The 27,958-nt window shown below is 41.7% G+C and overlaps 4 protein-coding genes across 5 annotated transcripts in view; 3 read left to right on the top strand and 1 right to left on the bottom strand.

Moving 5' to 3' along the window:
* Nucleotides 1–17,264, top strand: part of myom3 (myomesin 3) — a 49,232-nt gene extending 31,968 nt beyond the window's left edge. The window contains exons 18-37 of the mRNA XM_086217984.1: nucleotides 420–607; nucleotides 1,844–1,970; nucleotides 4,252–4,433; nucleotides 4,797–4,911; nucleotides 5,096–5,252; nucleotides 6,419–6,525; nucleotides 6,895–6,939; nucleotides 7,226–7,362; nucleotides 9,768–9,912; nucleotides 11,907–11,966; nucleotides 12,472–12,539; nucleotides 12,761–12,871; nucleotides 13,107–13,194; nucleotides 13,361–13,399; nucleotides 13,642–13,747; nucleotides 14,881–15,044; nucleotides 15,233–15,269; nucleotides 15,456–15,478; nucleotides 15,564–15,619; nucleotides 15,718–17,264. Coding sequence (XP_086074110.1) covers nucleotides 420–607; nucleotides 1,844–1,970; nucleotides 4,252–4,433; nucleotides 4,797–4,911; nucleotides 5,096–5,252; nucleotides 6,419–6,525; nucleotides 6,895–6,939; nucleotides 7,226–7,362; nucleotides 9,768–9,912; nucleotides 11,907–11,966; nucleotides 12,472–12,539; nucleotides 12,761–12,871; nucleotides 13,107–13,194; nucleotides 13,361–13,399; nucleotides 13,642–13,747; nucleotides 14,881–15,044; nucleotides 15,233–15,269; nucleotides 15,456–15,478; nucleotides 15,564–15,619; nucleotides 15,718–15,990 — 2,228 coding nt within the window. The 3' untranslated portion in view covers nucleotides 15,991–17,264. The remainder of the gene's footprint in view (nucleotides 1–419; nucleotides 608–1,843; nucleotides 1,971–4,251; nucleotides 4,434–4,796; nucleotides 4,912–5,095; nucleotides 5,253–6,418; nucleotides 6,526–6,894; nucleotides 6,940–7,225; nucleotides 7,363–9,767; nucleotides 9,913–11,906; nucleotides 11,967–12,471; nucleotides 12,540–12,760; nucleotides 12,872–13,106; nucleotides 13,195–13,360; nucleotides 13,400–13,641; nucleotides 13,748–14,880; nucleotides 15,045–15,232; nucleotides 15,270–15,455; nucleotides 15,479–15,563; nucleotides 15,620–15,717) is intronic.
* Nucleotides 17,265–17,489: 225 nt separating this feature from the next.
* Nucleotides 17,490–18,763, top strand: fabp10a (fatty acid binding protein 10a, liver basic). Its single transcript, XM_086217985.1, has 4 exons — nucleotides 17,490–17,648; nucleotides 17,769–17,941; nucleotides 18,452–18,541; nucleotides 18,673–18,763. The coding sequence occupies exons 1-4, from the start codon at nucleotides 17,582–17,584 to the stop codon at nucleotides 18,721–18,723; spliced, it is 381 nt and encodes a 126-aa protein (XP_086074111.1). The 5' UTR covers nucleotides 17,490–17,581; the 3' UTR covers nucleotides 18,724–18,763.
* A 1,040-nt stretch (nucleotides 18,764–19,803) lies between these two features.
* Nucleotides 19,804–23,753, top strand: srsf10a (serine and arginine rich splicing factor 10a). 2 transcript variants are annotated; one of them, XM_086217987.1, is made up of 6 exons: nucleotides 19,804–20,011; nucleotides 21,253–21,356; nucleotides 22,260–22,364; nucleotides 22,441–22,615; nucleotides 22,743–22,793; nucleotides 22,879–23,753. In XM_086217987.1, the coding sequence occupies exons 1-6, from the start codon at nucleotides 19,947–19,949 to the stop codon at nucleotides 23,144–23,146; spliced, it is 768 nt and encodes a 255-aa protein (XP_086074113.1). In that variant the 5' UTR covers nucleotides 19,804–19,946; the 3' UTR covers nucleotides 23,147–23,753. The 2 variants fall into 2 exon arrangements, with proteins under 2 accessions (XP_086074113.1, XP_086074112.1); XM_086217986.1 differs by having other exon boundaries at nucleotides 19,805–20,011; nucleotides 22,876–23,753.
* An 86-nt stretch (nucleotides 23,754–23,839) lies between these two features.
* Nucleotides 23,840–27,626, bottom strand: pnrc2 (proline-rich nuclear receptor coactivator 2). The gene is made up of 3 exons (XM_086217988.1): nucleotides 27,413–27,626; nucleotides 26,690–26,908; nucleotides 23,840–26,472 (listed from the first exon to the last, which is right to left on the bottom strand). Exon 3 carries the CDS (start codon nucleotides 26,447–26,449, stop codon nucleotides 25,973–25,975), a length of 477 nt encoding a protein of 158 aa, XP_086074114.1. The 5' UTR covers nucleotides 26,450–26,472; nucleotides 26,690–26,908; nucleotides 27,413–27,626; the 3' UTR covers nucleotides 23,840–25,972.
* Between the last annotated feature and the right edge of the window lie 332 nt (nucleotides 27,627–27,958).

Genomic DNA, 27,958 nt, shown 5'->3' on the forward strand with positions numbered 1-27,958 from the left:
GGAAAAAGACAAAGAAACAGAGGTACTGTTGCAATAATTGACGATCTCGTACCAAAGATGTCCCTGCGCAAGAGCTAATGACCCTTCTTACTTCCCTTGTTCCAGTCTCCAATAGTATGCTCTCTTCAGTCCTCGGTATCGTAGCATCATGAATCACTTCACCTGCCACTTTCTCCCAGAATATTCACATATCTTTTCTGCCAGTCAGCAATTACCTGTAGAAAAGAAGGCTCAAGTCAAACTTTCTCTGAAGAATAAATCTTTCACTTAGAGTAGAGGTTTGGTCTGTATGTCCTTCTCATTTGAATGACTAATGTAAGTCAGGAGTTTTGGCTCTGCTACTCAGGGAAGAACTCTACTTGCTTAGAATTTCTGCTCATGCTTTGTTCTTCGTTTTTCATTCCTCGTGTCTGGTCCAGATGTTCCTTCTGCTCCGTCTGCCATCGCCCTACTGCTGTGCACCGGATCAGAGATGGTGCTGGGTTGGAGAGCCCCTGCTTATAACGGGGGAGACCCTGTGCGTGGATACTACTTGGAGAAGCGGGAGAAAGGCATGACAACCTGGAAAGAGGTCAACGTCAAGCCGGTCAATGAGAGAAAGATTAAGGTCAGTTAAGACGGATGATAAAAGTAGAGAGTGACTTTGTACGTATCGTAAAATTTAATGTGACTTCTGCTCAGTGACACGGTATAAGGATAAATCATATATTTTCGCCACAAGTTAAAAAAAGGGCTTACCTCTAATGTAATTATAGTAATCTGAATAATTTCTCCAGTTAGCACTTGCCTGAAAATAATGACAGTATTGGCTAAAGCTCCTGCTCCACATTGGCTGTGTCACTAGGCAACAAGCAGTGTCCATGGATACCCAGAGGAAAGTTAAATCTTTAACCTGTCTGGGAGAGATTACAGGTGCTCCTTAATTAGACATTGTTCAAATGTGTTATGTGTGAGGGGTTGTTTTTAAGCTCCCGGGGAAAAAGACAAAGCCAATTAAAGAGGAAATGTCTTTGCTACTGTATGTCAAGATCAGCCCCTACACACGGCGAAGGGCAGCATCTGGAGGGTTAATGAACTCCAGCTTAAAGGAGGCTTTTGGTGAGAAGATGCAGCCCCACCTTCTGGGCTAACAACCTCGCATCCTGGGAAAGTGCTGTATCTACTTACAACATCTTTATATTTTTATGGAAGTTTAAAAAAAACAGTGGAATGAGAAAAGTTTCATCCCCCTCCTGAAGATGGAGAATGTGACAAATAATCAAATGCAGCCTGCTCGCCATCTAGTGGATTACAGCTGTATTTCTACTCATTGTGGAAGACACCCCTGGGATTTCAAGGGTGGATTCTTGTATATCTAATATGACGGTACCTAGGTAAGGTGAGGAGAGGGATCTTTATGTTGTAAAAGGGTGTGCTTGGACTGTAAAAATGGGTTTTTGCATAGCAATACCTTCAAATATGCTCCCTCTGGTTGTGTCAATTAGTTTCTGGGAGAGAGCCAACAGCAGCTGCAGAAATGTTCAAGGAGGCGATAAGAGCCTTAAAATCTAAGTGGCTCTGAATAGAAGAATCAATGAGCAGATCAATAAGGATGAATTCCCTCTTTTGCTTGCAAAAAATGCTGTGGCAGCAGCAGCAGAGCTATAGTACTGCCGATGAGAAAAGCCTGCTGGAGTCAGGAGAGGTGTTAGTGTACAATCAGGGAATAATTCCCATGATATAATGTGACAAGTCATCTATTTTAGAAGCAGTGTGAGCATATAGGGATATATCATTAAGATTTATTATCATCTGAACCTGACTGGTGTACGGCACTAATGATTAGCTGTGTTCGTTTCCGTAGGTTTCCAACTTGACCAGTGGGTCCCTCTACCAGTTCCGTGTGTTTGCAGCCAATGTGGTTGGAGTCGGAAACCCATCGGAAGCCAGTGAAGCTTTCCTGTGTGAGAAGTGGACGATGCCAGAGCCAGGTGAACGCCTCACAAAGCAGATCATTCAATCAGATACATTCAGACAGCCACCACTGATAGTGTTTGGTCATGAACACGGGTCTCCATTTGAAAGCATTTGTGGAATCCTGTCTTCTAAAATTTGGAACGGGAAACTAGAAAATGACTTTTCTGTTTACTGCAGAGTAGAGGAACCGTGTGACTGACAGAAGCCTCGATATCAGTATCATGGCTGTCAACACGTGTTCAAACAACATTAAAATGCACTTTTTAATCACCTACAGCACTGTAAAGAAAACACATGCACATTGACAAAGTGGAAACAAAAAAACCTGAGAAAAAAATCAATTTGACCACATATGAAAGAACGGGAAACACACTGAGAACACGCGAGAGAGCACGGACGAGAGCTGATGTCATGAGATGAGTCAGCTCTCTCAGTGCACAACCTCAGCCCAATAACTCCAAAAGTTGCATGTTAAATAAATGTGCCCCAAAATTGAAGGGATTCTTCCACGATACAGCCCTCCACCAAAATTTGATGAAAATTTGCCTCTTAGTTTCAACAAAATTCTGCTGGCTGAAGACAAACAGCGCCGTGATCACACGACCTCCCCGGTGGAGGTCAAAAACAAGCGTATGCAGATGTGTTTGGCACTCTAAAGAGCAAACACTTCTGTTCTCCTTTCATGGAATTTGTACTGTTACTAGACTGTGTCGCCGTGTCGTCAAATTGATGGAGACGTTTTCTTAATTTGCATGTGTTTCGTGTAATTGCGTGTGCTTTCATCAGTTGCACTGAGCTGAGCTCTCAGGTCCACCATAGAGATCAGGAGGAAACCTAAGCCTCTGAAAATGACTCATTCTTACAAACAACTTCAACATTCAAAAAAGCAACTCCCACTTTTGCCCTCCTGAACTGCATTTTCTAATAATTGCTGTGAGTTCACGTAACAAAAGTTATTTTTGACCCTGACTTGAAAAGGGTGGTGGGATGAATTTGAGGACAACCCATCAACTGGGACAGCCATTACCATTTTGTGCAGTTTTAATGGACAGCACACAATTAAAAGTGCATAACAACAACATGTCACAGTAAAGTAGATGGGTCAATATGAAGTGCTGGAGGGAACTATGTGGTTATTTGCATATTGTGCCATTAAAGAGAAAAATGGAGGCTAAGGTCAGCAGTCAAGTGCATCATACAACAGCAGAAATAATAGTAAAAATAATAGCCCGGAGTTGAAAGTAGTTAGTTGGATTAATTGAGGGCTGTTTGATGTGTCCTTGCACACTTAAATCTACTATCAGCCAAAGCTGCAAACTGCTTTGAAACAAAAAGCAACTTTTTCCCTCCAAGAATCAGATGTGCATCTCGGGTAATACATTATTATTTCACAAACAAACAAACACAGCTGTATGTGGACACAACTACACACATATTCAGTGTGTGGTGGCTCAGACAGCCCCGCAGTTCTCGCTGCTCTCATATCAGCTTCCTGTGACATTAATATTGAAAATGGAGAGAGGCTCTCACACACATGCCACTTTTAAAGCGCAGCCCATTAATCTTGGCAAATGGGCTTTCCTCAGTGCCATTAATAATTTAAAACTGACCGAAAATCATTAAGCAAATTAACTACCACATGCCAGCATGTAGTCAGTGGGGGTAGATTAAGGAAAGTCACTGTGTTCTTTTACATTTAAGTGTTATTTTTGGCTTCTCATATAACCACAAAGTGTCTGTTTGATGTGTTCACTGGCACAAAAAAAACACGCAAACGTCCAATTTCTCTAAATTTTTTGATAGTTGAAATGTGTTTTAATGTGACTGAGCTGGAGCTGACAAGTGCACAAAAACGTTAACCCTGATACATTTAATACATCCACAGCTAATTTCATCAACAAAATTCAAATTATGTCAAGTAAAACTATTCCCCTCTGAAGATTTTGTCAACTAAAGTGATACATACCTCCGCTGGGGTTTTGGTTCAAATCGATAATTTCTTCCATTCCCATAACAGTTCCTCAAAATCCATCCAAATATTTTTTTTTAATATTCCTGCCAACAAACAGTGATCACAAACTCCAAAACTAAATCTAAATCCGTTATTGTAAAACCAGAGGAGATACATGAAGGCTCAAAGAAATCAAGGTCTGTTTTCAACAAGTCAAACTGGGCTGACGGCACAACTGTTTAGGCTGAGACTAAGATCACCCTTCAAGTCTTTTTAGACTAAAGTTACATTTAGAAAATCTGCCAAAGTGAACGATCCACTGACCCACGTGTCCTCCCCCTCAGGTTGTCCCTATGACCTGGAGTTGAGGGAGGTTAGAGACAACTCCCTGGTGCTGCTGTGGCAGGCTCCGCTGTATGAAGGACGGGGGCCTGTCACTGGCTATTTACTGGAAATCAGCCAGGGCTACCAGTCAGACAACTGGACTGCTCTGAATGACAAACCCATCTCTGGCACACATTACAAGGTGAGTGAAGATGTAAAAATGTTTATAAGCGTGGTTAATTTCTGACCTGTGGAGCATCTAAGAGAAAGATGATTTAAAATACATGATATATGTTTGAGGGTTTTTAATCATCAGGGGTTGTTGATTACCTGGTTTAACAGGGGGAATAGTTTCTGTGTTGTATAAATTATGGGTGCATTTAATAACGGAACACAGTGCCAATAAACTTTGACTATAAAAACTAACCTTGGAGAAAGTCACCCAGGAGAAGTGCCACAGTTGTTAATTTATTTGCGCCCATTTGGCTGTGAATATCCAAAAAAAAAAAAATGAAACATGATATCAATGAAAAATAAATATTCATACGTTCCCTCTTACATGCAGGTTTCAGGTCTTCAGGCAGGTCAAACCTACCGTCTCCGTGTGTTGGCGGTGAACGAGGCCGGAGTGGGATCTGCTTCCCTGCCTTCTGAGTCCGTTACAGCTCAGACTTGTCCAGGTTAGCCCCCATGATTCTCAATACGTAAGATAAAACAAAAATGTAAGATTTTAATTTTTCTGAATTATTTGTACAGTCATCAAGGTCATAGACTAGAAACTGAAATTAAAATATACAGGATGGTTCCATCAAGATGGATCTCTTTTGATGTAATAAAGTTAACTGTTGATTGTGTCATCGTCAGGCACCAAAGACATCGAGATCGGCGTGGACGATGACGGCTTCATATATCTGGGATACGAGTCTGATGAGATCCGTGACGGGAGCCAGATGCTGTGGAACAAAAACTACAGAGAGCCCATTGATGCTGAGAGAGCCCAGGTGCAGACCACCAATGACAGGTAGGATGATTCATGTACAGCCTGGATTGTTTATTTGCACTCCTGTGAATATCTGACCTCCAGTGAATCTGCCAGAAATTCTGCATTTACAAGAGGTGGTATTTGGAAATCATGTTTTTTAAAAAATATTGTGCATCATTTTTGGAATGATTTTGCATAAATATGATGCCAAAACCTGATGAAAATGAGATCCTTTAATGATTCAGATTCAGAAAACTTTACTTATCCCCCTGGGGAGCAATTAAGGGATGTGCTTTCTGCCTTTAAGAAGACGCCATCTGAGCAGCACAAGTGGACCACACACCCTTGAACATGACCTTTAGAGGTCAGTGGTTAGAGGACTGAACTCTCCCGAGCACTGGAATACACAAATATCACATACAATGTGTACTTTGACTTTTGGTACTCAAACCAACTCAATTAGAAACACTTCTTTAATTTTACTCATCAAATGGAAAGTTAAACTCTTACTTTAAGGGTATTATTTTTCTGCGTATTTCTACTTTTACCTAAATAGAGAAAGTGCCGCTGTCTGTTTACTTTTCTTGCTTCCACAGCAAGCTTTTAATTTCCATGTGTACTCATGGAGGTGCGGGGAGCTCCTAGAACAAAGTCATACCTTCAAGTACTTTTTGACAAAATGAGTCCTAACTGAAATAAAGACTCTTGTTTGCACACCAGAAATGTTTTCTATCCTCCACAGTTCTAAAAAACTGTGGAAATATGAGAGACTATTCTGGCATGGACAAAAAAAACAATTTAAGGGGTTATGAAAATTTGTGTGGCAAAGTGGTGCAGTGGTCAGCATCGTCACCTCAAAGCAAGAAGGTTCCAGGTTCGAGCCCCAGCTCCATCACAGGATCTTTCTGTGTGGAGTCTGCATGTTCTCCCTGTTCCTGTGTGGGTTCTCTCTGGTACTCCAGCTTCCTCCACAGTCCAAAGACATCAAGAGGGGACGAGGCTGATTGATACTCTAAATTGACTGTAGGTGTGGCTGTGAGTGTGAATGATTGTTTGTCTCTATGTGTTGGTCCTGTGATGGACTGGCGACCTGTCCAGGGTGAACCCCGCCTCTCGCCTGAAGGCTGCTGGGATAGGCTCCACCCCCCCAGATGGATGGATGGATGGATTGTGAAAATTTAATGAAAATTCAATGTGTCCATCAGGTCAGTTCTGACCTTCACCGACCCCTCGGAGGAAGATCTGGGTCTATACACGGTGGCTATGAGTGACAATCCCAACGTGTCGTCAAGCTACGACTTCACTGCCGAAGGTAAACCGATACCTTTGATTGTTAGAGTGTGTGAAGTTGTCAAATGAGATAAAGCAGAGTAATACTCACCCTGGGATACTGTCATGTCCATTTAATATTTCATGTTAGGCTCAGCGAAAAAGACAGTTGTGAAGTAGCTGACATCAACCAGAATAAAACATAGTTGGTCGCTTACTCAAATAGTTGTAACTCACAGGCACTTCTGCAAGGTTACACATCCAACAAAAGGTATGTTCTACTCACAAAAGAGCTCTGCTAGCTATTGTTCTCACTGGCACTTGATCAATATGTAGGAAGAACAAAATGTGATCAAAGTTTGAGTAACATTTAGCTTCTCTTTTTCTTTTTTTTCTTTTTCTTTTTTTGCAGACCTTGAACGACTCAAAGAACTCAGCTGGCAGGTCAGAAATCCATGTATGTACCACCAAGGCTATACATTCATGAGTACTGGTGCCGATATTAGCAGAGAACACATCATTTAAGCTGCGTCGGTTGTTTTCATGGAGAGATTTGATAAATATACATCAATCTATTTACTTTTTGTTTTGACTTGAAAAGACATTCAGACACACTATGCCTGGATTTCTATGTAGATTGTAAATAAAGCAAGACTGGCATCCACACATTGGCCGACAGCATTTCAGCAATAATCGACTGCAGCATTGGTTATGATGCTCGGCTATTGATTTCTCTTCGGCAGTGATCGCACTGAAGTCGGATTGGCAGGTCGAGGTTTCTGAGACAGGCAGCGTTCGTCTTTGGCTTCAGACAGAGAGTCTGAGTGATGCTGCAGAACTCCGACTCATCTTTAATGACAAAGAAATCTCCAGCACACCGGTGAGAACCAACACTGCTTACCCTGATCATGACAGGTTAGAGGATAGGACTCTGGAAAAGTTGTTCTGTTTCCTAATTGGCCCAGTTTAATTAAATACAATATCAAATTTTCAAATCACTGTTAAACCCAATTTATTTCTGATCCTGATTTTAAAGTTTTCCATTTTGTCTCAGCCACTTTCTGCCCAGTTGTTTTTTTTCTCGGTTTTTTTGAGTCGTGCAGAAATGAGTCCTAAGCTTAAGATTCTAATTTATTGCTCTTCAGCATAAAATACACCAATAAATGCATCACTGGTGAACTTCTAAGTTTCTGTGTGTCCTGAAAAAAAATATCTGTTGCTAACTAGAAACTGAACAAAGTGTAGATATTGTGAGGATATGCTGTGTTTATTTAACATTAGCATGAAGGTGTTTGCGCCTGTGCTTACGTGTCACCATGACAACAGCAATTAGCGTTCTCATAAACATCCAGGGAGGCAGGAAATTGAAGCTACTGAGGAAAATGAGGCGCAGGTGTTCAAGGTAGCAGTGAGGTCTGAGATCGGAGCTAATTTTACCGAGACTGGTGGAGGGGAGGAGCAACTGGGGTGAAGATGGAGTAGAAACCCGCATCTGGTAAATGTGTCGCTGGCGGTGGGATGGCGAAAAGTGGCAGAGGTAGAAGAAATTGACAATTTATACAACAGTACTCAGTCTGGGTTGTGCTGTTTGATCTCCGGTGCTGGATGGAATTGCTCTTTTGAACTGGAAGGTGAAGAGATGTGCAAGCAGACTTCAAATTTGTACATTTGAACTTAATATTTGGTTCACGATTCTCAACAATGAACTTTAAATGAGTTTTCTGTCACAAAAACAAAAAGCAATTTACTTTTTGGTCCTTCCTTTTCAATGATATTGTGGATTTTTACTAAAAAATAAATAAAAACAAACCAGGTAAATTGAAGTGACTTCACCTGTTATTCTAAATTAAAGCTGTAGTGTATTATATTTTCATATTAATGACGCTTCCTTAAAGTCAAGCCTCGATCACGAATTCTCTCTGTTCTCATCAGGCGCATCGCCACCAGGTAAACCTTTCAGCTACTTCCAGTTAGCATTCTGCTAACTTGAATATGGATAATAATTAAATTGTGTGGCTCTCTAGACTTTCAAAATGTTATCAGGAAAAAATCTGATAGTAAACTCATTGTACAGCAGCAGTGTCAAAAGTGTGAGTGGCTACAGTTGGAGCCGATGACGTGAGCACATGTGGACAGTCGTGTGCAGCAACTGTCACTGCAAGAATCTCAGAATAACTGACATTCAAGTCAGAGATGGTCAGGGAGGGTGTGATGTCACGGGATACATGACATCACACAACCCATGGCCCTGCCCTTCAAACAACTGGACTGCACTAGTTTAAAAAGCTATCCAGAATCTTGTCCGTCATTCTGACACGCCCTCTCAGACCCTCGTCTCAGAGATGAGGGTTCAGGGTGTGGAACTTCAGACCGACTTTGACCCCTGACATCCAACTCACAGCACTCCCTTGTGGCGCCAGCAGCAGACACTCCAAGACACTGATGGGATGAAAAGTTGCTGGATTAATGAAGTCAGACTCATCAGACAGAGATGGGACTTTTTTTCCTTTTCTTTTTTTTGATTCATTGGGGTTTGTTTGGTTTTTTTTCTTTTTTAATTTGAACTCAGATGACCTGAAAATGATGGAACAGCATGATGATTGTGGGACATCAACTTGATGTGAATAAAGACCTTAGCACTGATATTTGTTGTGGCACCAAGCTAAAAATAATCAGCACCGCTGTCAACTCAATTCAAACAGAAATATGCGCCGTTGCGTCCGCGGAGAGAACAACAAATACTGAGCCGTATATTTATTGGGGTTTCACCACTCTGTCAGCTACTTTTATTTGTGTCGGTGAGACCAATGGAACACTGCTTTATATTCTATTCCTTGGTAGTATTTCATCTTCATTTATTCCATTACTTGCCAGTAATGGAGTTCCAACTGAATAGTCCTGATTACACGTTATTTCTAAATGATCACAGCTGAGGTTTGCAAATTCAAAAGCCATTTAGTTGATTAGGGCCCTCAGGCTTGCCATACATCACAAATCACATCTACCAGTGAGGCAAGGCATACACTTACCGTAATGAACGTAAAAGCTGTGAAAATGAACTCAAAGCCTGTTTCTTCTGTTTGTTTGTGTGCACGTGTTTGCCAATATTCCATCTCGAGTCTGCGATTTCAGACCTCTTTCATGACTGACAATAGACATTTTCTCTGCATGACTCCAAGCTAAATTGCAAGCGGTGGGTCTAACCATCACACGGGATCATCTGTCTGCACATGAGCTGATGTCTACCGTGTGTGTGTGTGTCAATGCTTGTTTGATTTCCTGCAGCGCCGTAAGATCAACTTTGACAAGGCCAAAGGTTTGGTGGAAATACTGATTGATCAGCTCTCTCTGGAAGACGAGGGCTCGTACACGGCACAGCTGAAGGACGGACGCGCCAAGAACCAGTTCACTTTGGTCTTTGTAGATAAAAGTAAGTCCTTCACTCCCCTGCCAGCGACTTGTCACATTGCCTGTTGTCATGAAAGAGACGCACTAAAGCAAAAGGACAATAGAATAAACAGGATGTGTTCTAGATGTCAGTGTAAATGTGACATCACGACAGCTGCTGACAGTTTTAAAAATGAAATTGTCGTCACTTCCTAAATATAAAACATTCTCTTTACAATGAAGTGCAAGATTGTAAGGTACTGTACATTCACGGGCGATTTCATCAGGTCCACTTCTATAAAGTACAGACGTACAGATGCATTCAGCCATTTCTTTTCTTGAAGACAGTTTTAGTATTGTAGTTCTTTGTGTCACATACATATCAATGAAAAGAATAATAAGAAATATCACAGGAGTACACAGACTGAGAGCACAGTTGCCTGCCAAGTGCAAAACCTTGAGAGAAAGCGATGCCGCTAGAGGTTGTAGTTTCCAAGTGAGACACTGGAAGAACTGTCAACTACATCTGAAGAGAACCAGGTTGAATCTGAACCAGTCTCTCACCCAATGGTTTAATCAAAGGTGTTATTAAACGGATGGAGAGTCTTCGGCAGCTATGGGGGAGTCGGAACTGTAAACAGCTCTGAAAATTGGATTTATAGCACGAGTAAAATGTCTTGCAAAATGGGAACATAATTGGTCCAAACGGAATGTTTGACTGAACTGTGATTATTAACGTCTGAAGTCTATAGATTGTTTTTTTTTACTCGCTAGACATGTTTGAATGATGCTGAGTCGAAGAGCTTTAGCGAGATGTTTAGTAGAAATAAACATGGAGGGAGCGGGTGGACGTCCTCAGGCTGAGGATGATATGACAGAGTTCAAGCAGAGTGATAAAGTTAATAGAATCGGAGCAGCAAGGATAAACTATTTACACATGGAAGCTCTAATGTCAAGTACTTTGTCTCCAAAAGAAATGAAGTGGATCCTCATATGAATAAGCTTCCAAACAGGAGGGGGTGAGTGGAGGAAATGACCAGACTTAACATAGGAACGTACACCAGGACTGATTTTGGAGATTTTAAAGGTCAGAAAAGTATTGAGCGCCGGCGGTTTTGTTTTTTTTTTGACAGCTTGCTGTTATTTCCCAAAGAGGCGTTTCAACATTTGAAATGAGATCTGCCATTTATCATACTTCCCCCTCGACTCAGCCTGGCTGCACATCTTTCTTAATTCTTTCAAATTATTATGCCACGGCGAACTGCCCTACCTGAAAAATAATGCAGTCTCTTGGATGTGTAGCGACAGAAGAGAATTTAACTTTAGATATCAGGATGAGTGGGATCACAAGTGTGCATGTTGGGGTTATGAAAGTTTCAGCATGAGGCCACGTTAAGGACATTATTTTCATGCGAATATAACAGTTTATTTGAAAGTTAATATCTTCTTTTACTGGCAAAGATCTGACAGCAGAGAGTCTTGCTGTTAAATTATGGTTTGGATGTCTGTTTTTGAGGGCAGCACACAGCAAGAAGGTTCCAGATTCGAGCCCCAGCTCCATCACAGGATCTTTCTGTGTGGAGTCTGCATGTTCTCCCTGTTCCTGTGTGGGTTCTCTCTGGTACTCCAGCTTCCTGCCACAGTCCAAAGACATCAAGAGGGGACGAGGCTGATTGATACTCTAAATTGACCGTAGGTGTGACTGTGAGTGTGAATGGTTGTCTGTCTCTATGTGTTGGCCCTGTGATGGACTGGTGACCTGTCCAGGGTGAAACCCGCTTCTTGCCTGAAGGCAGCTGGGATAGGCTCCACCCCCCCCCACCCCCCCACGACCCTTAACAGGAATAAGTGGAAGATGGATGGATGGATGGATGTCTGTTTTTGGGTAGCTTTTGATTTCTGCCCCACAGTAAGAGCCTGAAATGAATACAACGAGGCTTGAACATGAGGGATCTGATCTGTAATCAGCCCCACTCAAAACAATATTACATAATGAAAGTTTACTTTAATTTTTAATAATGTTGGTGTCTCTTCCAGAGTTCCGAGATACGCTGGCCCTTGCTGACTCAAACCGACGTGACCATCAGAGAAAGTCCGGTGAGAGATCTTCAAACATCTGAAAAAATAACGAGAAGTCAATCATAGCGTCTGCTGCCAGAAACAACACAGCTGTACTGTTCAAATTAAAATCCCTTTCGAGTTGAAATTCTGTGAGTGTAAAACCAATATCTGAAACACCTGTGATGCATCCATTGGAGGCTGAGAGCGACTCCTCTGAAAGATAAACACATAACTCTCTTTTATCTTATTCCAAGGTGAAGAGTACATCTAAAAGCTGCTTTTGGTTATCTTTGTGTTTAATGATGCAGCTGCTTTGTCTTGTCCAAACATCTTGAAAGTAAAGAGTCACATAAAGACAGAAAGAAAACTTCCTGAGCTCTCAGACGTGATGATGTGCAAGCTCAGTCCCAGTTGATCGTGTTTAAAGAGTTCTAGATCCAGCAGTCGATACGATTCTGGTTCATCGCACAGATATTCTCATGCTGTAAGGTTTCATTATCGTCTGTGTGCTTCAAGTTAATCATGTTCTCCGTCTTCCAAGGACCCTACTTCCAGGAATTCTTGTCATGGAGTGTTAATGAGGATTGCGAACTGATTATTAAGTGCAAGGTACTTTAAAATTTTTGCAGTACAAAATTGCTTCTGGCAATAACAAAGTTAACTTAACATCATATTTCTAAGGAGCTCAGACATGTTTTGTATTACTGATGAAATCATTTGCTAATGGCTATGACAGACCCTCACACATTAATTGGTAGACACTGCACCACTTTTATTATTATTAATTTTGAACCAGTTGCGGCGACTCTTAATGACCTCTCCTTACACAGGTGACAAACACAACCAAAGACACGTCTCTCAGGTGGTTTAAGGAAGGTGTGGAAGTCACCCAAGCTGTGTACGACCGGGCGTCAGGGGTCAGCTCTCTCACCATACCACAGGTACCCAGAAGGATTCGACCTCGCTTTGTTTTCAGGCTGACGGAGGAGGGAGAGGCGATGGGACCAGAGATGGGACTCTCCCCAATCTTTACCTTCAGTTTCAGTCTTCATCTGCAAATAAAGATCAAATAAACCTTTCATGTAAAAAGTTGGATCTGAATGGATAACTGGTATTTTTCAACTGATTCGACTGATTCCCTCTTATATTGATCAATACTGGCCGACTATTCCTCAGGTCACTAAGAAGGAGGTTGGCTCATACAGAGCTGTGGTGTCTGATGGGAGAGGAGAGGACGTGAGCACCTTGGAGTTACTGGGTGGAGGTGAGACTTCACCTTGATACCATGTGAACAAATACTGACAGTTTGTTCCTTTGCTAACTGTTGCTAGAAATATTTCCTCCGTAAAGGGACAGAGAAGACTCATCATTGCGCTTTATTTGGTATTTTGAAAATGCAAAATAAAACACAGTATTGTCTTTATTTTCAGAGTACGACAAGCTTCTCCAGCAACTGAGTAAACAGTGTGGTGAGTTTGGAAGCTTTACGTTAGAGAGCAACCTTGATGAAATGCGCCAAAGCCGAGGCGGAGAAATGACAAAGCAGTGTTAATTAACTCCTCCATGCAATGTTTCAGAATATTAATGTCTTGAACTCCCCAGATAAGAAAGACTGTGTTTTAAATTGCCAAGGAAACCAAAATGACTGCAGACTGTGACATGAAGCAACCTATGTGCTCCATCTTCTCTCCCGCTCTCGCTCACTCTGCAGCATTGTCAGCCGGTCCGCTGAGGATTCAGGGCACTGCTGAAGGCTTGAAGCTCTACTGCTTGCTCAAATACTACGTGAGCTACCTGAAGGCCATCTGGTACTTCAAGTGAGTTCACGTGCAACGGAGACCTTCCTGACTTGACACAGGAAATGTAACCTATTAATGTTGTAGAATGTTTTGTTTTTTGTTTTTTTAATCACCAGGTGCCCAAACATCTGCAAAGCAACTAGAAATTAGTTTTAATGATGCAAATTTCTCTCAACAAAGTCTATTATTTCTACCAGAGATGCAAAGTTTGCTGAGAAATAGTAAGAGAGGCGGCCGACAGAGCTGCAAGAGAGACTACAAGTGCAGGAGGTACAAGATGAAGTGAATAATACCGATGTATACTCTAATATTTGTTACCATGGTTGCGAGTGCAGGCCTCAGCTTGTCGAGGACTTATATAAGCTGAACTGGTGACAGCTTGAAAACATAATATGGCACGAGAGTTGGATTTTGATGCATCCACATAGCAACAAATATTTGGTGGTTATGAATACGCAGCCAAATGTTTCATTAATATATCCTTGCACTTTTTTCTTTTAATGAGATGAAGAAGAATATGGGATGGGGCTGAATTTTGAGGGGAGACAAATATAGATATAGAGCTGGAACGATACAGAATATATAGATAGTGTATGATACTGTCAGACTGGCAAGAATAAAATGTACTTTTACATTTTAGGGTTGTAGGATTGAAGAAACCTGAAACACATCAAACACACACACACACACACACACACACACATATATATATATATATATATATATATATATATATATATATATATATATATATATACATATAAACATACATTTTTTGTTAAGGCATCTGTGACAGTAAGTTTATCAGGTGAGTAATTATTTAATGATTTAAAGACATTAATATTTAAATTGCATAGATGAGGTGGGGCAAAGGTGCTGCTTGTTTGGTAAATGCGGCTCTAGCACCCTCTTCTGGTGCTTATAAGAATAGCATCGCTCTATAAAAATTCCTAAAAAGTCAATAAATACCTACATAGAAGTGACACACATTGATAATTGTACCACAGCGTGTCCTTACACCTGATCTGTTCTGAGCTCATTGAAAGAGATCCTCAATTTTACTTGTCATGCGCAGAAAGATGAGGTGGCCATTATTTTATATTTCAGAGTGACAATTAACAAACAACACCACTTCACTGTTCTTTCTGCAGGGAGAAGAGGATTGACCAGGAAAACAGGACAAAAACTGGCAGCAGTTTGCAAAACATCTGGATTGAAATCTTGAACCCAACAGAGAGCGACAAAGGTGGATACACCTTGGAGATGTTTGACGGAGAAGAGACACACAAACGTCATCTTGACCTTTCTGGACAAGGTGAGTAGACATGTGGTTTGATTTATTTGAAGGATTTTATAATATAACTGACGTGTGAGAGATGCTTTGGTTGGTGTTATTGTCAGTTTAGAGCTAATTTGAACTCGACCTTGACTTCTTTTATGGGTTTAATATGTGTTGAATGAACCATGAGTGGAACTTAAATGTAGGTTATTGTTTTTTTACAGCCTTTGCTGATGCTTTGCTGGAGCACCAGAGGTTGAAGTAAGTCCAGCCCACAGGATATGACATGTCTAATATGACTTGCTGTGAAAATAACACGGGGAGTCAGAGTTATTGGGGTGTATCAGCAGGACCACAGGGCTTTCCTTTAGTGTCAATGATTCCCTGATAAACATCTCGGCGTGTTCACCCGACATATTGATTTGACCCTTTGTCTTTATCCCTCAGGCAAGCAGCCATTGCTGAGAGAAGTGAGTTATGGGTTACATGTTCCTCCTGAAACATTTCTGTCTGAGGCTAAAGATTCCAGAGTGGTTACTGTTTGTGTTGTTTCAGATCAGGCCAAAGTGACAAAGGGGCTCCCTGATGTGGTAGCCATCATGGAGGGCAAGGTACATCACCTCCAGGAGGACACACACTTGTTCACGCGACTATATTACCCAATTGCCCTGCTTTAATTTTTGCACCGCATCCGCTTTTCTTCTTCCAGTCTCTGTGTCTAACATGCTTCATTGACGGCGAACCGGCTCCAGAGGTCTTCTGGCTTCGTAATGATAAAGAGATCAATAACCAGGGTCAGTTCGTCATCACAAAGGAGCCCAAGTGCAGCACCATAACTGTCAATGACGTCAACACGGAAAATTCTGGAAAGTACAGCATTTACGTGCGTAACAAGTTTGGCTCCGAGACGGTGGATGTGACTGTGAGTGTGTACAAGCACGGTGAGAAACCTCCAGCCAACGCGGTGGAGATGGGTCTGTGAGGACAGCAGACACATTCATCGATTTTGTGCTTTGTGTTTGAAATATCACCAATAAAAGCTATGATATATAGTTTAGTACCTCATTAGGCACTAAGTTGTTGCTGTGATATAGATTTTCAAACTGAGGATTGTTCCTATTTGTCACAAACCTCCCTGACAAAGACACTGAAAAATGGGAAACACAATATCTGACTATCATCAACAGCTTTTCTTGATTTAAATGTTTTTATTTTTTAAAGGAGCACACCATCTTTTTGGGAAATACACTTACTTTTTATTCTCAGAGTGAGATTGAGACTGAGAAGAAGAGGCGAGAAGATAGATGTCCTTCTCTCCCCTATGTGTGCATTAGGTAGCAGCTGAGACCCATACAAACCAGCTGACTGCTAGTTAGCTTAGCACAATGACTGGTAGTTGATGGGAAGTGTTAGCATACCTCCATCTAAAGTCATCAAACACACCTTTCACCTAAACGGCCTTTTGCCTAATGTAAGTAGTTATGTTCATAACATTTGTTGGAATTATTAGCTCCTATAATTTTACAACCACTAACATCGTTTCAACTACTTTCTTGAAAAAGCCGCTCAGCGCAGTGTTTTCCCACAGCACCTCAACAGCCCAGTTGTAACTCTGGTTATTGATCATGGCTGACTTTGGAATAGAGGAGAATTACTTCTGGACAAATCAAGTTCCTAAACCTCATCTAATCTCTGATGGCCTTCGACAGACGTATGCTAACTCTTCGCACCCTCAATCATGAATTTTGCTAAGCTAACTAGCTCCCTCTATTTTCTTGTGTGGCGTTTGGAGTACGACAAATACATCCTGATCAAGGCCCTATGCTGAGGAAAGGTTAAAAAAAAAAAGGCAGTCTGTGTAGCTTGCTTTTTTTCTTGCTTTTTTTTTTTCTGTGAGTAACTTTGCGAGATGATGTCTTGTACTTGAAGAGCAAACAGTCCAGAGTGTCATTAACCCTACAACTGGGCCTCACCGGGTCAGGTAGGTCCACCTCAGAGGTTCAACGGCACACAGACGAAAGGCTGCAGACATGTATGACTTGGTACTGTGTTTTGTGGATGAGTCCATTAATAAAGTTCATTTTGAACTGAACTCGTGCATTTTCTGCTTTGTGCATGTGCTGAATGCCAGGCTGAGCTAGATGAACCTTGCGTGAAATAGAATGTATGCGTTTATCATGTGCAATATGTTTCTCTCCTACCTCCCGTCTTCCATGAGGCAAATTTAAACAACTGCTATGCTGATTGTACACACCACCCCATCTCTGTGCGGGACATTCTAGATGAGATAGAATGTTGAAAACGTGACCAAAAAAAATCACCCCCTAAATTCCTCTATGGTGGAAGTTCGTGTAATTCCAAAGAGGAGTAAGTGAACTCTAGGTTGTTCAAACAGCAGCGACGACCTCAGTTTGGGTTTGTTACTGATTAGTCTTGGCCCCGGGACCCCTTTACCTGCCAGTATAAGAACATGAGCGGGCACTTTCACGTTCTCCACATTGCGTTGAGCTTCACGCAGCTGTCTCAGCCTCCAGCCCACCTTGGTGAAGGAGAACCCAGATCTTCTCGAAAACATGGACTTCAATGGAACATGGCAGGTCTACGCTCAGGAGAACTACGAGGAGTTTCTTAAGGCCATGGGTAAGATACATGCCACCGGGGATGTTTGCTTGTTGTCATTTTGAATTCATAAAAGACATGATTTGCTAATTCTACCGTGGGCGACTTTATAAAAATGTATGGGGTTTTTTTTTTCTCCAGAGCTCCCAGCAGATATCATTAAGATCGCAAAGGACATCAAGCCAGTCACTGAGATCACGCAAAAGGGCAATGATTTTGTTGTAACCTCCAAGACCCCCGGAAAGACTGTGACCAACACGTTCACCATCGGCAAGGAGGCTGATATCACCACCATGGACGGCAAGAAGCTCAAGGTTTGTCACTCTTATTCAACTTCTCATGGGAGTGAATTTCAACAGCGATTCTGCAAGAATATTCAGCGTCCAATCAGCAATAGGGGTGTTTTTGTATGAAATTTCTATAAATGTGTGTTTTGGCATGCAGAGGTGGACAGTGAAATAAGAGTGATGTTAATTACATTAAGTTGATTTCTTTTTGGAGTGTCTTTGATTTCTTTCTTGGCTGTGGTTTTACTCTCTATTCTGCCTCATTTGTCTGTGTAAAAAAAAAGTGTTCTGTGTTAAAAAAAAAAAAGTACTGGGAAATTTGGAATATGGAAATCATAAGTTAATACAATTTCAGTTCACTATTGTCTTATTTTTTCCATTTCTTCATCATCAATCCTAATTTCCCATTCTTATTTCCCATATTATAGTCCCAAGTACATTAGTTGCCCAAAATATTTGGGTGCACCAAGTTATTCTGTGACTAGAAACTCTGCCGTCATAAAATACTGATGTTACAACTCTTCCGCCCACCCCCAGTGCACTGTCAACCTGGAAGGTGGCAAACTTGTCTGCAAAACTGGCAAGTTTTGCCATATCCAGGAGCTTAAAGGAGGAGAGATGATTGAGGTACCAGAATTTGCTCTCACACACACACACATACACACACTGAAAATAATCAAATTAATAAACATGATGTGATTTCTTTGTCCTTTTGCAGCTGCAGGTTGAATTTGTCTCTGTCTTTTATTTCATGTCAGACTTTGACCATGGGCTCCACAATGCTCATCAGGAAGAGCAGGAAAATGTGAAGCTACCAGTGAAAATAAAAGTCTATTTAAAGGAAAGTGCTTGTTTGCATCTTTTGCTTGTTTATTTTCTTGTTTTTTGGGGAGGGGTGGGGCGACATTCCACAGATCTGTTTGCACAGACTTCACCTGCTACAGTGACTAGGTACAAAAAATGAAACTGGAATGTCTTCCAGTTGACATAAATTCAGCTATATTGGTTCAGCTGTTGTTACTGAGCATGTGCAAATGTGAGAAAAATAATGACAGGAAATTCCATCCTTCCATTTTCTACCCCCTATCCTGTTAAAGGTCATGGGGGGGGGGGGGGGGGCTGGAGCCTATCCCAGCAGACTTTGGGCAAGAGGCGGGGTTCACCCTTGACGGGTCACCAGTCCACCGCAGGTCCAACACATATAGACGGACAACCATTCACCCTCACAGTCACACCTAGTGATGGGAAATTCTAAAAATACAATTTAAAAAAACAAAACACTTCAACACTGAAGTTGGAACACACTGGATTAAACAGAACAATGCACTTATGAGGGAAATATTCATCTTGTCTACATGAATGTGCATTTTCCCCCTCCTTCCTCAAACACACAACCACTGCCCACTTCATCCATACCTGTCCCACACATTTTGCAATATATATATATTTATACACTGTTCAATATCGCTATATATTCATCTATCTGTATATAAGAAGGTCCTCTGTGCAATCTGGTGCATCCTACCGGTCTTTTATACATTTTCTACACATATCCCTTCTTTTTACTTTGCATATTTATTTTTGTACCTACATATTGCTCTTATTTTATTCATTTGTGATTAAAATCCAAATGACAACAGAAAGTCTTAAGTCTAAGTCTTATGTGGAAGAAAGAACTCAAGATTTAGCATTTTGCTCTTTTCTTACAAACATTAAAGAGTAAAACCGGCCTTGAAACATTAACTGACCTTGAAAAAAGAGCTCATCGAATGAATCAAGACGAAAGATCTGGATCTCAAGATAAAGCAACCTTGACGTTTAGTCACCAGTGGGTGGCAGCAATGCGCTACATATGTGCCTCCTCTCCCTTAAAATCAAGGAAGAAGACGTATAGCGCATGCGTGTTACACAGATAAAGTTGTCCACGTAGCTAGTGTTAGCTGCAGTGAAACGAGGACTGTAGAGGGAAATCTGTAACGTAGTTATCTACAAAGGTTGTTATCGCAACTACAAAATAGTAGCATAGCTAGAAATGGCGAGGTACCTCCGGCCTCCTAACACTTCTCTCTTTGTCAGAAATATCGCCGACGAGTCCAGGTACGTTATCGCTAAAACCGTCCGTGCCCGTAAAGCATGATTAGCTAGTAGCATGCTAATTTGAAATGCTAACCACGCACCGCCAGTTGCTCACAACAATGTGCACTCGAAAAGCAGCGCCTTGTTACTGAGTTGTAAATTGTAATTTGACGGCAAACATTAATATTATGTCTTCGACGCGTAAATTGGCCCGCGTCTATATTGCTAACTCGACGACTACTCGTTCCACACACGAAAATAAACGTTTACGGCAGGAATTATATTTGTCGATGAGGTCATTACGTGACGAGTGGTCGCAAGCTTTGTTTCTTTCTACCAACGACAGTGGTTTTCTTCGGAGTGATAAGCTGATTAGTGCATCAATACATTACCTCAATAAAAGCATGTATTTGTAGACAATAGACAGGTATATTATTTTCAGGCAAATAGCGAACATTGAATTTGGGGGGAAAGAGTAATGCTCAACTTTACGTTCACCGTCGCTGGAAAGGTCATACCTCATGTATTTACCACATTGTTTCCTCAACAGATGACAAGCAAAGAAGACGAGACGTGCAAATATCTGCGCAATATATTGTATCGATACCAATATATCACATTTATCTGCTGATACAACGAAGTGCTAATATTGTGCATCCTTAGTGTTGCCTGTAAATTATGTTGTGTGACTTGAATCTAACTCACTAATCCAACAGACTATCAAACCAAGCTACCTCAGAAATGAAATCCCATTGTTTATGATGATACTTATCGAGTTAGAAGTATTCAACATCATTAAAACACAAAATAGGATTTAAAAATTGCTTTAGGGGGCCAGAGTAAATTTTTTTTTAAAAACAGTAGCCCTATAGAAATAACTGCATCATGAAAAAGGTGAGTAAATAGATAAATCTTGTTAATTTGTTTTGAGCTGAAGGGTTATACATTTTGAGGTAATGTGCTTGTCGTTAACTGAAACTTCGCCACGCCTCTGAAGAGATGATGCATGGTGTTTCGAGTGTTAAGGGCAGCTGTGGATGTGTGAAATTGACAGTTGGCTTTGGTTTTACGATTTCACCTCAATCCTTAACATGAGTTTACTTCCTTTTTGAGGTGAGGACAGCAGTTGTATGTGTCTACTAGTAAGTATGGTTGTATGCTGTGCTGGCATCAGCCCTTGTGTCTACCCACACAGAACTGGGCTGAAGCTGAACTCGTATACTAGCCAGTGGAATAAATGTGCTTATTTCATGACACTTTAGGCCTGAGGACTTACGGCGTGAGTTTGGTCGTTACGGGCCAATTGTAGATGTCTACATTCCACTTGACTTCTATACACGGCGGCCAAGAGGATTTGCTTACATTCAATATCCTTTATTTTTAATTTTGATTTGGAGATGGTGTCTTCACGGGTGTTTGAAAAGCACTCATTCTGACTTTATGGGTTGGAGCAGGTTGCATTTATTTGAATTTTTTTGGAGGGGTTTTGGTCACAAATCAAAAACATGGACCCAGTGCACTGGATGATTTTTATTTATATTTACACACACACTTTTTTCCAAGTGATATTGTTATATCGTATACTGTATCTAGCTTAAAGCATATTCCTAACCAATATTTCTTCTGTTGTTGCCTTAGAATGGTAAAGATACAGTTGGAGACCCCACACCAGAGACAGTTGAAAGGCGGTTGTAGAGTAGATTCAAGCCAAAGACACCCAGGCGACAAGCAGTAGTGGAAATTGGAAAATAAAGAGAGCAAAAGCATGAAGATGCACAGAGGAGAAAAGAGAGCATCCAGGCTTCCATTTGTCTACCAAAGGGAGGAAAAGCAAAGTGTATATTGGGCAAAGACAAGCAGGAAACCTCAAGTTCTTCCAACGAGACAGTAAAGCTCAAGCTGAAGGTCAAAGGTCAAGCATTTTAAAGGTAACAAGCCAAACTTTTTGTATCCTACCCAATCTGATCAGTACTTGCCTTGTCTTCTCAGTCTGAAATCACAAATGGACCTAATTCATTTAGTCTTATTAAGTTGTGTAAATACAGTTGGTATGACAGAAGACAATGTTTTCTTTTTTGTATTTTCTCTTTTTGAACCATCACCTGAATTACCACTGCACTGATGGAAGTCCAGTAGCTGTGTGTGCTTGATACGCTGGTGCTGTCCAGCTGTCTTACAACCGACTCCCCATAATTGTTGTACATATATGTGTGAAGCCTTCTGTCCCAACTTTCAAAATTTGAAAAATAAAAGCCTTAACAATACAGAAAGTTTGAGGATGTTCGGGATGCAGAGGATGCGCTTCACAACCTGGACCGGAAATGGGTTTGTGGGCGTCAGATTGAGATCCAGTTCGCCCAAGGAGACCGGAAGAGTAAGGAGCCATCTTGGTAGAATAAATTTAGCTGCTGTTACGGTCACCTAAAGTCTCACTTTGAATGTCCCTTCAGCCCCGAACCAGATGAAGTCCAAAGAGCGGAATTCCCCCCCTCACAGCTACTCCTACTATGAAAATGATCGGGACAGTCGCCGTGGTCGACGATCCCGGAGCCGCAGCTATGATCGCCGCAGGTCCCGCAGCCCCTCTTACGAACGCCGTCCTCGCAGGTCGGAGAGCCCTAAAGAGTGAGTTTTGTTCACGTCAGTTAACCACAGGGGGAGAGTCCGGGTGCAAAGCTTGGTAGATTTCAAATGAAGATCAAGAGTCCAACAGAATAAAAACCCAAACTGCTTCGTCTCCTGTTCTCCTCAGCTCTCGGTCCTACCGTCGACATAGACCAAGCAGAAGCCAAGAAAATGACAAGTGAGCTGAAGCGAATAAGCTTATCGCCTTTTGATATGAAGGTGTTAAACATTACACACTGATGCATTTAATTATCAACCAGCAGGTACAGAGGTCCCCCCCATGATCGCCACAGGACCCACCATGAACAAGGCTCTCGTAGCCACTCGGCGTCGCCCTCGCCTTCTACAGTCAGGCCCAAGGGTAAAAAAAGTCCGTCAAGGTCCCACAGCCCGGTTGAGGACTTCCACCCAGCCTCCAGCTCCCACAAACAGTCTGTTGGGCGATCTCCATCCCGCTCCTTCTCCAGATCCATGTCCCGGTCACGCTCTCGCTCCAGGTCCTGGGCTGGACGCAAGTCTGCCGGCCACTAAACTGTCGGCTCTTCCAAAGCCCATAATTTTTTTTAGGATGTTTCTTGTTAACTATGACTACAGTCAGTTTTAGTTTTTGTTTGTCATATTTTGTAGAAATCTGTTGCCAAACGGAAGCAGGCAGTAGAAGCCAGAGAACTCGTCTTTCAAAGTTTTAAGTGATTCATGGAAGCACAGTTTAGTTGAACAAGGAGTTTGGAGACGTGTATGCTGCGGTTCACTGGAGGTGAACATGACGCTGTTGCAGATATTTTTGTATTTTTAAGTTAACATTTTCATCCATGAATTTGTGTTACGTATGAACAGCAATACATCATCAGTTTGGCCTCATGCCCTGAACTACCAGTGTTTTGAGTGTCCTGGCCTTAGTCACACCTGGTTGCAGGTGCATTTGATTTTACTGCAGCCAAACTGTCAAAGCCTCTTTTTTTTTTGTAGTATCTGTGGCAACCAGCAAATATGTTTGTTGTTACCAAATAATCCAGTATTCTGGCATATTAAGCTTTTTTTTTTTCTCTTGTGTACTTTAGTGAGTGAAACAAAGAATGTTCCTTAGTACTATTTTTCCTTGTCTGGGTATGCTTTGTCAATAAAGGAGTAGACTATTTCTGGTCTGGCTTTCAACCTTCAATTCTAAAACATGCAGATTCTGCATCTAAAATCACATGGGAATCAAGACAGTCAAACAACAGGTAGGGGGGGAAGGGAAAAGGGTTTTTATTTGTTTTTAGTAAAATTTTTGTATTCAAATTAAGAGTAAAACAGTTTTTTCTCGAACACCAATTCATACCAATCTTTTAACAGGGCTTTTTCCATTTCTCATTGTGACAGTTTCAGAGGGATAAATTAAAAGCCAATTCAAGTTTCAATTTAGCAGACGGAGACTTTGCCATGCATAACTAGGGCAATAAAAATGTTTACAACTGAACAGCCAATAAAAGAACATAAGGGCCAAATTCAATTGTCAGCTTGCGGAAGAACAGCTGAGAATTGAAGGTGGTTCCGATGAAAGAGTTTGGTCAATCTGTGGCATTGTTACTGAATGAAATGTCACCTTCAGCATGGGTTTCAACTTAGGCACAAATAGGTTAACATCTGGCTTACAAAAAGTAAACATATCCAGAACTTAAATTAATACATCTGCAAGTCTCCTGGGTTCCAATTGATGTCTTCTTTAAATTGTACTTAATTTGCACTTAGCATCTTTCACCCTACACTGCAAAATACAAAACCATAAAAAACATGTGCAAGATCTCTGGAAACAACAGTGCAGGGGTACTGACAAATGCTAGAGGCAGTTTTTTTTTTTTTAACAAAAATATTCTTCAGTATTGAAGTCAAGACATGTCCTTAGCACATCTTATACATTCAGTGTTATTACTAAAAATACTTTTGTAGGGCAAGCCACAAACTTGGCCTGCAAATGTACATATGCTACAAGTACTTTATACATTTCATTATTTACATGGCTCTTTAACACACTATCAAACTCTCATACTTTGTTTTGTCATCTTTAGGCTGGCCTAAAACAGCTCCAATTCTGCACAGGGAAACAAAGATCCTCAATGGAGGACTGAGTCACAAAAATAGAATCCATAGGAAGATAGTCAATAACGATAGTCGATTCAAATAGTATCCTGGCCTGTAACTTATGAAAAAGAAAAATCTGATTGCAGTGCAAGAGGGTAAACAAGAGGCAGAGGCATGAAGTGTCTCTTGATTATGGGATGGTCAACCATTGGGACCTATTTGTAAACAACACCAGCCTTCTGCCTCACAACGAGTCCTTTGGGTCACAGACATGTTCATCAGCTCTGCCTTGTTCACATGTGCAAGCAGCTAACAGGACCACGACTTCAACCAAAGGTAAACTAAAGTATAAAGTCGGGTTCCCTTCCGCATGTTTAGGCTGCAGCACCGTTCTGATGAGGCAGAGACCGAGGAACTACAACAGTGCTGTTCGGAACAGATGAAGAGTCACAGTTGACTCTGGCAAATCTTAACCCAGCGAAACATTGCTTTGGTTACACACAACATTACACAATCTTTTGACCACAACAAAAAAGGACTTATAGAAAATAATGCTATGATAAGAGTGTTGCAGGCTTTAGACAGGCTCAACTCCTATAGTGCATGTGCGCACAGCGCAATAAAAAAGGGGTACAGGAGTTGACCGTCTAAGACCTGTGTGCCACGGTCTCCTTATTACCCTTTAGTTTGAGGTTACTTCTGTCCTGTACTCGCCCACTACAGCCTATTATCTCCTGTAAGGTAGCATTTTCCCTGCAGAATTGCAGTTGAGTGTCTTTAGGTCCCCAAAAATTTATTAAAAAGAAAAAGTGGCCCTAATTAAAAAGAAAAAAAGGCTACAAAAGTTTGCTTTAGCACCTGAAGCGTTAGGTGACCCCAAAAGATCACTACCGATGAAATCAAAAGGTCTATCCAGAGAAACGGACTATAAAAGTGAGGGGAATTTACCTTACTATACTACAGAGGCCTTGTTTGGGGAAAAGTGCACTCAATCTGCTTTGACAGCCAAAATAAAAAGAACAAAACCAAAACATAAGTACAAAGGATTTTCAGTTTGACACTTTCACAAAAGCTGACTCAACTAAAGGTACCACCAACCAGCAAGGCTTCAAAGCTGTAATGACTTTGATATATTTCTTTTAAAAAGTAATCATTTACATGTTGTATATGCCTCTTGACTTCAAGGATTTAATCTAAAAACGGTTTAAAAGTATTACAGCACTGAGGTGTTCCTGGTAGGTGGATGCCCTCAAAAGAGTTCTGGCTCATTCTAACAATCAGCTGTTGTTTCCTCACTCAGGCCTGCACCTTGAGGAGGCTCTTAAGTTGGAAGGCCATCATCTCCCTGTTGTCACAGGAGCCAATTGGGAAGGACACCCAGTGACTGGGGGGTTTGGGCAACACGCTGGGCGAGGGTGGCTCGCTGAACTTAGGCCCCGCGTAGCTCGGACTACCCTGCGTGGCCAGGAGCGTGTTTAGGTGAGACACTGCACCCTCCCAGTTCTGATCATAGCTGGTGGCAAAACAGACAGAAGCATTTTTCTCTGCAGACGCGGCCTGCCGCGCCTCTGGAGATCTGTGGTAGGCTGCGCCCTTGTCACTCCTGCGGTGGCCATGATGGTGAAGGCCCCCTGCCCCTCCAGCAGATGCTGCGACTGCTGCTCCATTCTGGTCACGGCTTCTTGGCTTAGCCCGACCAAACTGATGGTTCTTCTTAGCTATAGGGCGCTCATGGTGAGAAACTGGAATGTTGTATCTCTCTCCACCTCCCATACTGCTTTTCCCCTAAATGTCACCTACAAACAGAAAATGGGATATTTAATTGACTCGTGTTATTTGCTTGCATATTACGAGTTATTATGACTTGGGTGTCATAATACAATAGTCACACACACAGGCAGGCTTTTACAGTTTGTCAATAAAAACAAGCAGAGAAGTGTACGTGCAGAGACACCAGCCAGCCCTGCACCGCCCCTCCCCCACACCACCAAGAGCAAAACAACCTCAACTCACCTCTTTGTTGTCGGAAAGTTGACTGGGCAGAGATCTCGCTTCAATCGTTCACCTCCAACGGGGCCCCAGGTCCTCGAAGTAGTTTTCTGTCTACTTCTCGCTGCACTTTTAGGTCCAGCAAGGTCTGAGGTTTTCATGTGCCAATGAGCGTTGTTTTCTCGTGAAGCCGAGCTGAACATCAATTCACCTCGGCACACGACGTTCCACGAAGCCGGGGACCTGTAAAAGTGGGGTGCCAGTCGATTAATTTTTACTCTTCCTACTTTTTCGTACGTGTTCCGTTGAGTTCATCGCGTGCACGTCTAATCTGGGAAGCTGTAATTCCGAGTGCGTCATTAACGTTAATACGTACACTGCATTAAAAAAAAAAATCAATAAGCAGATTAGCGTCGGCTCAATTACAATTTCCTACATTGTAATATACATACCACAATTCCTGGTGACCCAAAATGTTACATAATATATCTGATTGTAATCCCACTACAACTCCGCTTCAGGGCAGTCGCTTTGTTCCGTCGACTGTTTTGACGCAGCAGTTTTACATTTTGAAATCCATTTTCCCAAACAAAAAAAAAATGATCACAACGACTACGTGCATGACGATGCCCTAATCTTACTCAGCAAGTCAATCTTTTGTGTTCTGGGTCATTCTTCTTTGGCAGGAAACCAAAACAAAGAAACTGGACTCAACATGGCGACGAGGCACAAAACGGGTTCACTTACCGACTTCCTCAGGCTTGGTTGTTGAAGCCTTTCGTCAGAGAAAATACGAGACTAGACTTTGAAATCCAACGGCGAAAATTGAAGGAAGCACAGTAAGATGTATTTCCAACAAATCCGCCACCCTCGAAGCTTGTCTGGTGTAAATAAAGTGGCCAAATGACTGCCACTTCTCCCTACTGACTTCGTCTCTGAATTGCAACAAAATGGAATCTACAGAAGTAATATGTAGCTGTTTCGCACTCACAGCCAACCAATCACGTATCGAGTTAAGGCTGACGGACCAATCAGCAACGCGACTGCCAGACGCATTCACGCCTGTTGCCAGACTGGTGACGTCAGTCGCTGCCCGTCCTCTTGCCTTCCTTTGTTGGATACTTCCTGAGACAAGTGAGAAAATAACAAAAACAACAATTTTTAACGACCAAAAACCGCTCGGTTTTTTCCCACCGTGTCACATACAAAATAAAACAATCACACATGCAACACCTTTCACTGTTTGGGTTACAATAACAGCAGATTAATGTTATGTAATGATAATCCTTCCGT

The sequence above is a fragment of the Aulostomus chinensis genome, chromosome 11 (assembly GCF_037954235.1).
Source record: "Aulostomus chinensis isolate RoL2024-O1b breed Wild chromosome 11, RoL_Achi_v1.0, whole genome shotgun sequence".
Classification (NCBI taxonomy): domain Eukaryota; kingdom Metazoa; phylum Chordata; class Actinopteri; order Syngnathiformes; family Aulostomidae; genus Aulostomus; species Aulostomus chinensis.

Coding starts and splice junctions, on each gene's coding strand:
- fabp10a (XM_086217985.1), top strand. CDS start 17,582: ATGGACTTCAATGGAACATGGCAGGTCTACGCTCAGGAGAACTACGAG. Junction 17,649..17,768: donor GGAGTTTCTTAAGGCCATGG/GTAAGATACATG, acceptor TTTTTTCTCCAG/AGCTCCCAGCAGATATCATT. Junction 17,942..18,451: donor TGGACGGCAAGAAGCTCAAG/GTTTGTCACTCT, acceptor GCCCACCCCCAG/TGCACTGTCAACCTGGAAGG.
- srsf10a (XM_086217986.1), top strand. CDS start 19,947: ATGGCGAGGTACCTCCGGCCTCCTAACACTTCTCTCTTTGTCAGAAAT. Junction 20,012..21,252: donor AATATCGCCGACGAGTCCAG/GTACGTTATCGC, acceptor ATGACACTTTAG/GCCTGAGGACTTACGGCGTG. Junction 22,616..22,742: donor AGGTCGGAGAGCCCTAAAGA/GTGAGTTTTGTT, acceptor TGTTCTCCTCAG/CTCTCGGTCCTACCGTCGAC.
- pnrc2 (XM_086217988.1), bottom strand. CDS start 26,449: ATGGGAGGTGGAGAGAGATACAACATTCCAGTTTCTCACCATGAGCGC.